Here is a 13234-nt window from a genome sequence, read left to right as displayed (position 1 = left end):
TTTAGTTTTCAGAAAAGGTTTCCAGATGCAACTTTGATAGTTATTTTTTATTTATTTCAGTAATACAGATTTAAATGTACAAATACTATTGCAGCCCTTCTGTACTAATTCTATGGCCATTGGGTCCCACAATATCTTATATGTGCCACCCTCTCTCCTGCAGATTTTGTTCCCATGCCTTTCCATTCAGATAAAAATTGCCTGCCTGTTCCAGATGAGCACAGATTTGTTATTCTCTTAAATTGTATTAGTGCAGAATGTACTTGTACGAAGTCTTCATTGTGTGTTATGAGACTAAGCGTTGAATGTCCGGTGTGCTCTCTTCCAGTCAGTCTCTGTTATTACATTACATCTGTATACTATCCTTAACATCACACTGGCCAAAATCCAGACAAGACACAATAATACAACGGCAACTGATGGTCTTCTGATAAAAGCTCCCCTCTCTGTGTTTGGGTTTTATTTAGTCCAATGAAATTCATATACCAGTAGAACATTATGTTGATGCAGGAATAATATTCACTAATGTCACTCTTAGGCAATCGGTTTAAATGTTCAATCTGAATGAAAATGCTCCATGTAAACACCTCAATCGGAATAAAAAGGCAAACTGATTAAAAATCTAATCGGTTTAAGATGGGTGGTTTGTACCTTTTGTAATCCACTCAAAAGGACATGTAAAGACTTCATAACTGAAACTGGGACACTCTGGGCATGTGCAATCTCCTTTTCTTTTTTAATGGTGGTTGGCAAACCCACTTAAAGGTGCATTTCCACCACCTTCACTGTCAAAAATAAAGGTGCAAAGCTGTCACTGGCACAGTACAAAGGTCCTAATATGTACCATTTAGGTACAAATGTGTATCTTTGAACTGCCAATGTGTACCTATGAAGTACTAATATGCGCCCTTTGGGTACAAAGGTGTACCTTTTTGAAAGGGCACTGTCCCAGTGACAAGTTTGTAGCTTTATTTCTGAGAGTGTACTAGACTGGAGTGTGGAGCATATGCGCATGTGGAATGACGTAGAATTGGCGTAATGATGCAAAAAACGTGAGCTTGTGTTGTTGTTGTCTTGTCATTCTTTAATTTTCCTAACCTCCTTTCAATTCCCTGTAAAGTGATACGAGACAGCATTGTCTGGTTAGTCCATAATTTGAAGAATTTCGTTGCAAAACGAGATAACCACCGTTTTTTTAATTGTTCAGAAATCTCGTTTTTTGGTTGTGCATTCCAATTAATTTCTATGCAACTGCAGTTGGTTTGTTTGTTTAAACCTTCATAACTTAAAAAATACAGCTAAGTAGCACCATAAAACAAAATAATAACATGATAACATAATAATAAACATGTTTTGACAAAAATGTTAAAAAATTGAATTTATCTCGTTTTGCAACGAAACTCTTCATTTATACTCTGATTCACAAACGAGTGTGCAGCACCGCATGAAGTCAAACACCAGTGTCGGCCGGTGACTTCTTTTCTCAAGGGCGCTCGATGCAAAGTTCGTCACAACATGTATGTAGCCCGTCATGTGTGTGGTTCCTTTTTTCAAAATATGTGTTCTCTGCGCTTTGAGAGATACTGTGTGCATCACGTCAAATTATCAAATCTGATTTGAAGCTTGTGCAATATGAACATCAATCCCGTATATAAGTGTTCATGTAAACCCCATGATAGGATTTATCAATCAGAAAGATTTCATTCCAATTGAGGCAAAAGGTGTCCATGTAAACGTAGCTAGTGTCACTTACCAAAAATCACTGTTTTATAAACAATTTGATCTTATATTTTGTAATATATTGTAATATCGCACCTCTCAAACTCAATTCTGAGAAGTCTCTCTCTTTCTAGAATGGCGACGTGGAGTCGCCCCCATTCCTTTTCAACATCGATGGGGTGGTAACCTGGAGGCACTTTAATCTGACCAGCGTGAACCGCACTCTGTGGAGAAATGAAGTGCTAGAAATTTAATCAAGGTGTATTAAGATACAAATGTAATTTAATAGAGTAAAATAATGATCAGATTTAAGCACTGTAAATTTGACATTATAGTACATGTGAAGTACAAACCTCAAAGGACTGGTAGAGTAGTTTGGAGCGGATCTTATCTGACTCTTTGCCAGGCAACTCGGTTTCTTTGAACTTCAGAAATTGACGCCACAGAATCTCAATATAAAAATGATTCAATGAAGATAGTAATAAACACGCACATAGACATATAACACGGTGAGTGAGATAAAGTCAACAAGAGCTGAAGAGAAACACAGGTCGATTTTACATTTAGTAAAAACATTTTACAAGTCATTCAATTCTGTATTGTGTTGAGGGCAACCTTCCAATCTTTCTTCTGAAGCCAATATGGAAGTTATTTAAACTGCAATTCATCAGCTGGCCGCTAGAGACTGACTCCAAAATGCAATCAATTCTCATAGACCCCCCATGTTAAAATCCCCAACTTTACAGCAGAAAATAATATGTTTACAGCCTGGTATAAAAAAGTGTTTTTGGGTCTATTTTTGCCCTTCATGACAACTGTGAGGGGGTGAATTTTTTGTACCTCATCCGTTTAAATTATATTAAGCCTTAAAGTTTAGCATAATTAAAGGCGTGGCAACTTGAATGACAGGTGAACAGCCACTGCTGTCACTACAGTCGTCGCGCTAGACAGGCGTGGTTTCAGCAACGAGCCACCTCAACTTCACACACGGCCCGCCTCTTTACCCATTTTCAGTTATCCTTGAGTGATGCGCGGTGATGAGCTGCCAAGATGTCAACGGCAGGCGCCGCCTACTATTATACTAGCTCTTTACAAACCTATGGGTGATGTCATATTTTTTTACAGTCTATGGTCAGAATACAACTCATATCATTGTATTTCATTCTCATCACAGCCACAAGGGGCACTATAATTAACATTGCATCAACTGTCTACTTCTTCATCTAAGTTTACTCTTCCAGGTTATTTACGATCATGTTAGTGCAACAGTTTGAGGATAATCTTGCTTAGATATGGTACAGTAGTTTGCTGAAGTTAGTTAAACAGCCTCTAAACAAATTTGAGGTTCAACTCAAAGAGTTTATTACTTTCTTTTCTTTTTTGTTCAACCCTATCCATAAATGCACAATCCTATAAACTTTCTCTTTTCCTCCAAAAACAGGAACTTCAACTGTTTGGATATCTTCGTTTTGAAAGCGCACCTTTATTAGTCATCTATCCTGGAGTTATAAAACTGAGGATTCTTTGAAGTTAAGATAAATAGCATGCCCTCAGACCAAGATAATATACCTGTGACATATCTGCCCCACCCTAACTGGACGGATCCATTCAAATTCAAACAAAGATGTTCCTGCTTGTATTGTGTGGTGTCTTATGACATGAGTCATGCGCTTTTTAAAAAAATATTTACAGGTAAGAATCAAATGACAAAGATATAAATCTGATTTCTTTGAGTCACTAGGGTTTACAGACGACCTTGAACAGATACATCCAAACTGCCAGTTAATTACAAACAGGAGCACCCTAATTTATATAACCAAGTTAGAGACTAAGCCATTAGCAGCATCATTGTCAGGCTAAAGGCTATTTAGTTATAGCAATGTTGCTACTCAACACTGAAGAGCAGCTGTGATGTTCATCCAATGCAAAAACCTACTGTAGCTGGTAAAGTTGGTCAATCAGCATTGTCATTTTGGTGAAACTGGTTCGCCAGAGAAATCCTACTGATTAAATGAGTTAAGATGTCTTATGTTGACATCAGTATTTGAAATCCAACATATGACAATGACCAGCAGACACTAACAGATAACAGATTGTGTGGATCTCACAATCAGCACACAATGAAGACTGTATTGCTGCCTAATATACGTTAAGGTTTCTAGTAGCAACCCACAACACAACAGCAGACTTTAGCGTTCCTCACCTCAATCTCTTCATAGCTGGCGGGGAACTTCCTCTCCTCAAAGATGACAACATGATGTCTGATCCACTGGAGTATAATGGTGACCAGCTCATAGTATTCCTGCCAGCGCAGTTCCAGTTCCTGCGGCCAAAAGAGGAACAAACATCTCAGAGAGGAACGGGAGAGCTCTTTACCTCCTGTGCTAACTCGCCACTAAGTCACTTATCACACTACTTCAATTAAGTTTTGACAAAGCCAACCACAGATCCAAGTGCAAAAATAGTGAATACAGGGATGGACATTTTGATAGATAATGACTTCGTTTTTATCGAATAGAAAAGATACAGCTGACAGCAATTGGTTCAAGTATTATGGTTATGTAAGGTTTGCCGAGATCACGCAAAATTTATTACTTAATAAAGATAAAAAGATTTATTTCTATTCACATGCTTTTATGACTTTCTGTCTTCAGCCAAACCCAAACAAAGATATTTTATTAAAAGTAGCATTTGTTTAAATTTAATCCATAATCAAGAGTGGGTTCACTGATAAGGTTGATCCATTAAGCTAGATTTTTTGTAGCTTCAATATTTGTTAATAAAGGCACTTCTTGGAGAGTGTATTAGGAAGCGATCTAGCAGTACTGCCAGTTTGGTGAACCCCTCTCAGAAGGGCTTCTCACACTTGAAATAGTTAACCCTTGGTTATTCTAAATCCCAGGTTAACTGAATCCTGGGTTATCAGTTTCACACTGTTCATATTTACCTTTCACACTGTGCATTCCTAAACCCTAGGTTAATGTTTTCTTTTGCACATTTGTTGTGTCAACAGTCATGATTGGATGAAAAGTGATGTCAAACTGACTGAATTAAAATAGCGTGCTGTCGCGTTAAATAACTGCTTGTCTCGCGGTTTCACATCAGTGACGAACAGGTGGCAACATAAATCTCTCTTGGCTGTTTTAAGCCTTCTGGGATGTAATTTTTACTCCAATTCAGGTGTTTTCAGTATACAGCTCATGATATGAGGTGCACTTCAGTTGCTGATTGGCTGTCCGTTGCTTTGCATTGAGTCACTTCATTCTAACCTCACTTTGTTTCACACTGCATGCGTTTGCAGCAGGGTTTCATAACCCTAGGTTAATTTCAGTGATAACCCGTTTCTAAATTACAAGTGTTTAACCTAGGGTTTAGAACGAAGATAACCCAAGGCACAGTGTGAAAAGCCCTAAGAAAATAATGTACAACCCCTTTAAATACCATATAATGATAAAGATGAATATTGCGGAATATCTGTCAGTTTTCTTATTAGGGGATTGTCAGAGTGACAGATGCTCATTATTATTTATCCATGAAGTGGGATTGGCAAAAATCAAGTAGAACATTTTTAAGAATCCATGAAAATATAATAATTACTAGATTCGTTTTAAAATGATAAGAGGAAATACTCACATTGGTCTTGCCACCATCACGGACATCAGGAACACGTGGCATAGCATCATAAAGGGAGGACACATATGTGATGATTGACTTCTCATCAGGATGGGGCACATCCACATCTAAAATCAATCAAACATGAGCGTTTATTAATAACTGTTTTTATGTATTTCATAACTCTTTAGAGCTTTACATTTTAACATTTTCCATCTTATGTTTTTCAGTGGCATATTGCTATCTCTGTGGATAAAGTTAATAAAATTGTTATTTGGTAATTTTTATATATTTCACTGTTATGCTTTACCTAAACCTGTTGGATCTGGATCAATACAGCTGTTAATTGAACAGTTAAATAAGACCTTTCTCTTTAACAAAACATTTAGGGTTTCTATTTTAACTAGTATCTAGTGAACAAAATCAGTGTACAGAGCTATTGTATTTGATCTCACCCTCTGGGTCAAGAAGTCGGGTGACCCCAAGTTTTTGCTCGGCCACAGAAAAGGCCTGCTCCAGGTTCTCCAGGTTGGTCTGGCGATAAACCTTCGTCATGTCGATAAGCCTGGGCCTGAGGAATCGAAATTAAACATTTAAAAATATGCTTAAAGCAACTTTTGCATCGTGTCCAAAGTTCATGTGTCTGAGACTTAACCCCATGATGTTTTGTTGCTAACACCATGCTGTACCAGTTAAGCTATAGACTGCACTGAGCTAAAAATGCTAATGCTAAAAATTCATAGAAAACATACAATAAAGCAGATATATGGTTTATATAGTCAAATGCTACAATGGGATTCAAAACGAGTTCAGAGAACCAGGTTATCTGTCCACCTGTCCCATAAATTCACATTATCATCTGTATCCTAAGGGATGGAGCCATACCTGACAAGCTATAAGATGGGCGGGGCTGAAAGCAATACAAAGCAAACAAAATCTAAATCTACATTTGATTTCTACACATTCATACAGTATTGGTCATTATAATATCAAAACTACACATCTATAGAAGGTTAGAAATAGAGCACACCCAGATTGCTCGTGGAAATGTACTGTGGAAGGCACAGAAAAGAAATGTCTAGTTTGACACGAAGAGTCTTCCACCATGGCCAGATCTTCCCGTCCGTGCCCTCCATAGGAATGTTGCAGGTCCCTCTCTCGTATATTGTGAGCCGAATCCCATCCGTGTCCATCTCCCGTCTGAGAGTCCCCACTGGAATGAGCCCCTGAACTTTGGGAGCCCCGGCCAGAATCCAGTGAACATTCGGAGGGAATCTCCTCACACAGCATGATCACACGGTCCTCCATATCGTTCATAGAAGCCACGGTACTGTTCGAGTTGGTACGTCGCCGCTTCTGGGACAAACGCCTCTTTATGTTTCGCATCATTGTGTCTTCTTGATTTCAAGGATTTAGGGTCCAGAATTGCTTTCCAGAAATGCGCGGTATGAGTATCACTTCTCCGTGAAAGGGTGAACCCTCCAAGTACGAGTGATTCTTCTGCTTCTTGAATTCATTTTGTCGTGCAGAGCTCCAAAAACTTCGTTGCAAACTAACGTATTCTGTGCAGTACTGCAACTCATATGGGTGTTCCTGACTGACAAAAGCATCAAACTCTCTCTCTTTCTCTCTCTCTCTCTCCGCTCAACAGTGTCTGTAGGGCGTATCCAAGCTTTGCAGGTACATGCCTACTCTATGTTTCAGGAAAGGTTCCCTACGGCGAGGCCTGTCTCCCAACTAATAATGACTCTCCAGCATGCACCACACCTTACAGTATTTATCTTTTATACTTTCAATGTTAAATCACATTCAGTGTACACTTCTTTATAAAACTTCTTTCTTATCCAATGTTTTCCTGCAGTCTATTGTGTTTGCCGGACATGGGACACACCCTTCTTACCATCAAACTGCTTTCATTTAGTATAGATATTCTATTATCAAACACATATGTCATTTGTTTATTGGGATGTATTAATGATCGATATTCATATAGGAAATAGTTCACACAAAGGTTACACTTTTCGCTCCATAAAGTGTTTTGTAACTTCAAAGCCTGATTAACTTAAGAAAACTGTGAATGGCACCATAAACTGTCTGTTTGCACAACGCTGATTTGATATGAGTGCTTAGGGCTATTATCACTACAAAAATATGAATTCCTGAATTCAGTTAAGAACATGTTTGTATTTGATAAAGAGTGAAACTTAAAGTTGAGCCAAATTAGTTACTTAATAATACTATTCTATAGCCTAATACATTTGACATAAAGCTGTCATTTCGAAGGAATGCAAGATTGTAAGAGTGATGATATATATTTTAGGAAAATACCAGGTAAAAAATAATGAATGATGTGACATTGCTATTCATCTCCCACTTAAGCACTTAAGAGCAATTTACTAACCATATAATCCAACCAAATGTGAGAATGACAGTATTAGACATGGCTAAAGAGAAACTTACTCGTGTTTGTGTATAACAGCGTTGAAAAGTTTTCCGTCCCTCCAGCTGGTGGTAAAATTTTGGCAGTGAATGCCCTGATATCCATCAGACATACGCTGAGACCACAGCAGCAGTTTCTCCTTGGCTGACATATCATCTGATTGACCATTCACCTGGATATCTGAAATCTACCAGCCCAAAAATATGAGTTTTATGGGTTTAGTTACGTGTAACAAATTTAGGCATGCCATGAATTTGTCACGACCCACTGAATACCATTGACCTCCTGGTTCTGAGACCCTTTAAAATACTCAGGATGCTGTGTAAGGGTTCTAACCCAACTTTTACTTTTATATGTAAATATATAAACAAACTAACTAACTACATTACAGCTTTTTGTGCTTTTTTACATGCGATTTGATGTAATCTAATTTATAAAATCAGAATTTTACCATTTTTGTTGTATTCAATCTGTATATTTATTCATTAAATCCAACATGACAAAAACGGCAGTGTAAGATTTGTAAAGCTAAACTTCTACAAGTATATTTAAAACATCTGCCTGTAGTTACTGTTGTAGAGGAATAGTTCACCCAAATATGAAATTCTCAGTTCATATACCCTCAAGCCATCACAGATGTATAGGACTTTTTTTTCAGTTAAACACAAACCCGCAGGGATTTGGATTACTTTAATGATGGATGGATGTGCATTTTTCTCACTGGAATTACATACCTCTGCCAACATTTCTGCTTAATCTGAAATACGTTTCTTCTGGTATATATCGTTGCATCTTTTGGTTGTTGTGTCCACTAGAGGCGCTTGTTTTTGATGCAGGTTCATTCAAGTTTCACAAAGCACACAATACTGAACATTATTGGCGTATATTCTTCAGTACAGGCTTGCATTACTGTCAGGATTGATCGTGTTGGACTGAGATATGTCAAGAACTTTTTGTTCACAGAAAGCATAGTGGCGAAGGGGACGGTAACGCTCAAAAAACATCTGTACAGTATGTGTTAGTTAGCTGTGTTTTCTTCAAATTAAACCGCAAGGACAGCTTAAGTTGCTTAGGCATGCCACGCGTTTGTGCTAATATGACTATAAATAAATATCAAATGGCACAAATCTATTTAACATAGACGAAAAAGGTTTTAATTGTATAAGTCTGTTTCGAAACTTCTCCTGCATCAAAACAGAGAAAAACACCTCTAGTGGACATTCAATCGAGTGATTTTTACCTGTAGAAATTATTTTGGTTATTTGTCTTTTTTGGAGAATGACAGCATTTTAATATAACATTGTTTGTGTTCAACTGATGTAAGGAAGTCATATACTATACATCTGTGAGACATGAGGGTGACTAAATTATGAGATAATTTTTTCCCTTTAAGTTTGCTATTTTAAATAACCAAACAAAAATGTTTAAAGATGGATGTTGAAGAAATATAATACACTGAATCCAGACAGCAGACTCTGACACAAGTCTTCTTGACTCACCAGGTGCTCTGGCATGTTAATTCATCCAAAGAAACTGGATTTAAGACTTAGAAAAGAGTACAGAGAATAATTGGGTGGATTTCATGAGTCAAGACTGTGGCAGCTGTACAACTGCATTGTGCACAAAGCATCTAAGCTTTTATTTGTATTTATTGTCATGCTGTAAGCTTAGGTGGACTAAATGTGGGTGTGGTTTAACTTGAACTTTGAACTTCAAATACGTCTAGTCTGTAATGTATATTAGATTATGAAATCAGATTTAATCAGAGATTTCCTTATGGCGCCCGAATCAAATTTTAGAATCAAACGAGTTGTTTGCCTCATTTTCACATAATAAGACCATTGTGGTGGTTAGAATCATAATGGATCTTCATGACAGAAGCAGACTGTAAAACTAATAGAGAAATGTATCTGATTGCATGAGGCAGACACTGGTTTGAAGAAAGTAAAGCAAATTCATTAACCTCATTAATGTTTGATATAACCAATTATTATGTCCCAAGAAACCCAAAGTATGGAGTGAACCAGTAATTGACCCAGACTGAAGTGATTCACCAAACCGATTCTGAGCCCAGGAGACAGAGGAGGTAAATGGTATTGAAACTTAATACTGACAGAATGGGACACCTGGAAGTGGAGAATGATGGTCCATATAAGACCCAGCGTCAGCTTTGGGTTTCCATCTGCGATATCGTCATTCCTGATATTCACCAGCTTGACCTGTGCAAAGAGGAGTTCAGTTTACCTTTCAACTAAAGAACCCATCATTGAAAAGAACTTAAAATATCTCTCACCTGTCTGTGTTTGAGGAAATCCAGTGCTATCTGTACATTCTGAAGTTTGTGGAATCGCATACGTCCTCTCTCGCGAGGCTGTGGGGAAATAATAAAACATTTAGACTTATAATGTGTTAGGTACAGAGAGGTGGAGGTGTGTCCTGGACTTCTCAGAGAAGATCGTAATGAAGAATAAAAAAACATTCAAAATAACAGTGTAATGGACCTACAATTCAAGATCACAAACAAACCAAACAAGAGACAGAACGACAGAAGTGATGGTGTTGTGGTCTCAGCTGGTGGTATGTGGTGTAATTGTGGAGGAATACTATAATAAATCATTGATTTTCAACTGGTTCTAGTTCAGATGTTTAACCCAACTCACCAAAATTAGGTCAATTAAAACATTTTAAAGTATTAACTTTACATTGAACTGTTCTGCATCCTCCATATAATATGCAAAATAATTAAAGCATTTGGAATAGATTTACTGTACATAAAAAAATTATGTAATGGGTCTATTTTGGGTCACAGTTTGCCAGTTGAAAACCACTTTGGTAAAAAATTCTGACTGTCTGTATTATGGATGATAAACTTTATAACTCCATACTGCTTCAAAGTAACATTGGACAGTGAGTAATCATTTTTATAATAAAATATTGGTCTCACATCCAAAATATGAGGTTCAGATAAATGATGTCATAAAGAGCACCAGCATACATCATGCGCAAGCTGAACTGATTATTCCTAAAAATGCTAAATTAAAAGTCCCCCAATTTAGCAAAAAGCATGCACATATTACTTCAACTCAAAGCAGACAGCCATATAGAAATAATATTACTAAATAATAAAAGTAAATAATAAATCTAACCCAAATCGCATAAATAAATAATAAATCCTAAAAAATCAGTTTAAAGTCACAATGAAACAAAATTGTCATGACGTATATGTGAAACGACTTTTGAAATGAGATAGGGCGTTACTTGAATTCGTCCATCAAGAATTTATTAGATTATTGGAAGTTGGGACATGTTCGTATTTGCTAATCGCTGGATCCCTGGGACCCGCCCTCCCGCCATTCCTTGTGACCGGAAGTAAATAGAGGTCGTTTCGAGGAGGGGGGAGATTAGCGTTTTTGATTAAAGATTATGAGGGCACATGCTTTTTAAAATTAATAAAGCTTACAGATAAGTCACTTCTAAAAAAAACCACAATATTCCACAAAATGTAAGTGAAATGATTTTCATTGTGACTTTAAAAACATTTAGCCCCAATTTTACTAGCCTACAGAGTTCATGAGATCATCAGTGTGACTTAAGAAATCTGCAAGAGTAAAAAACGAGAGCAATATTGTGATGAAACTGGAGTGACATCATGCACAGCGAGTGCCACATGCCATCGAAGCATGTACAGTACATGACAAGCCCACTCACCAAGCGTACGCTCCGCACAACGTCTCTCTCCCTCGGCTTCCCCAACAAGAGAAGTGCACAAAGACCAGACAGAAGTCAAAGGGGTTTAGGTCAGCAAAGAGATGGGGGTCAATGTCAAAGGAAGGTGAAAGTATAGGCAGAGAGAGAGAGAAAGAAAAGCCAAACAGTGATGTTAATGTCTTAGCTAAAGCTGAGAAGTGAAGCAGTATAATGGGATGATTTCTGGATAGAGTTTGCCTTGAATATCTGAACCCGTGTTTTGGTTGTGATTCAACTTTACTGTATATGACTTTGGGAGTACTTCAAGGCATTAGCCCTGTGTTTGGCTTGTGTACGGTGTGTTACGGATCAAGATTATGGATCTGAGGGAGCGAGGTGTGGATCTGTAGGCCTGAGGGAAGGGTGAAGTTGAAAAGCTTGGGATCTGAGCGCTTTTATTAATGGGTCTTCTGTTGGTTAGTTTAGCTGGTGGAGACAGATCTGCAGAGATTTTAATGTCAGAGGATCGCTGATACTCACCAGTGTCTCTCCAGAGAGGACCTCAAGCAGGGAGATCAGGTTATGTCCATCTCTGAGATCTTCATAAAGATCATTCACATGGCGCTGGGTCTGAGAAATCAATAGAGAACATGGATCAATTTATGATAATGATTATCAACATAGACCACCTAAGATGGTGATCAATATAAATATATAGGAGTTTTATGCTATAGTTTCAGAGTAGCTGGTTGGCAACTTTTTTGGTCAAGTCGGTCTACCTGCGACAATAAACATCTTAATCAACTTAAGGCAATGCACTTTTAAAGTGATTTGAGATGGGATACTACTTTTACACAACATTTATGTCTTCTTTATGTAGGAAAAACAACACTTCAAAACACTTAAAATTTTCTGCACTGATCAGCAAGAACAGGACGAGGCAATGCTTCGCTCCAGGCAGAAGAACGGCTCAGCTGCCACACGTCAATAACTTCACTGATTTACAGGGTTTACACCGAGTTGAAATATAATTCTGAAGCTTTGTACCTCTGAAATCTCAGTGTCTTTATCTTTTACTATCTTGATCGCTTACTGTCAAATACTGTATAAAGTGCATTGGATCATACTGTATATATGCTTGGAAAATGAAAGGTTACTGTGGATTAAGTTTGCGTCCTAGAGTGTCAATACTAGAGGATTGTATCAATACAATAATTCATTCATAACTATTATTACATATGATCTCATATTATTGTGCTTTCAGAAATCATCATTCATATTGCAGGACTATTAAAAAAATAACAAGATGAATGCAAAAAGTGAATAAAATGGTGAAACACGTGAATGAAATGGTGACTTGTTCAACATGCACTTTACAAATTTATGAAAATCTATCTTTCGATTGCTTAACATTCTGAAGGTATTTGTTCTATGTTACCCAACTATTACTTTATTTTACAAATGAGCAATAGCAAGTAATTAAGTGCATACAGAAGTGACACAATCACAAGATCAGACAGTGAGCGCTCTGAATTTCTTTTGCTGTATTGAATGACTTAATCTATTGGTAACAATCTACCATTTTCATAGCTGAAATTGTGAGTCATTTTACATTCCTCATGTGACAGCAGAAGAAACTATCAGGGTCAAATGCCTTGAGGATAACATATTTACATGCATGTGAAAGACCTGCAGAAACACGCTGGCAGATGGCACCTACCTCAGACTTCCAGTGCTGGAATGAATGAATGAATGAATGAATGAAGGATGACAGGA

The 13234-nt window shown here is 37.4% G+C and overlaps 1 protein-coding gene across 1 annotated transcript in view; it reads right to left on the bottom strand.

Moving 5' to 3' along the window:
- The window catches only part of plecb (plectin b), a 148665-nt gene that overhangs the window by 29414 nt on the left and 106017 nt on the right, over positions 1–13234 (bottom strand). The window contains 9 exon segments of the mRNA XM_073871771.1: positions 1816–1943; positions 2073–2168; positions 3923–4042; positions 5353–5459; positions 5787–5902; positions 7792–7958; positions 9898–9990; positions 10065–10142; positions 11999–12088. Of these exon segments, the coding sequence (XP_073727872.1) occupies positions 1816–1943; positions 2073–2168; positions 3923–4042; positions 5353–5459; positions 5787–5902; positions 7792–7958; positions 9898–9990; positions 10065–10142; positions 11999–12088 (995 nt within the window).

Source organism: Misgurnus anguillicaudatus, chromosome 10 (assembly GCF_027580225.2).
Source record: "Misgurnus anguillicaudatus chromosome 10, ASM2758022v2, whole genome shotgun sequence".
Classification (NCBI taxonomy): domain Eukaryota; kingdom Metazoa; phylum Chordata; class Actinopteri; order Cypriniformes; family Cobitidae; genus Misgurnus; species Misgurnus anguillicaudatus.
Note: the sequence above shows the minus strand (reverse complement) of the source record. Positions and strands in the feature narration are given on the sequence as shown.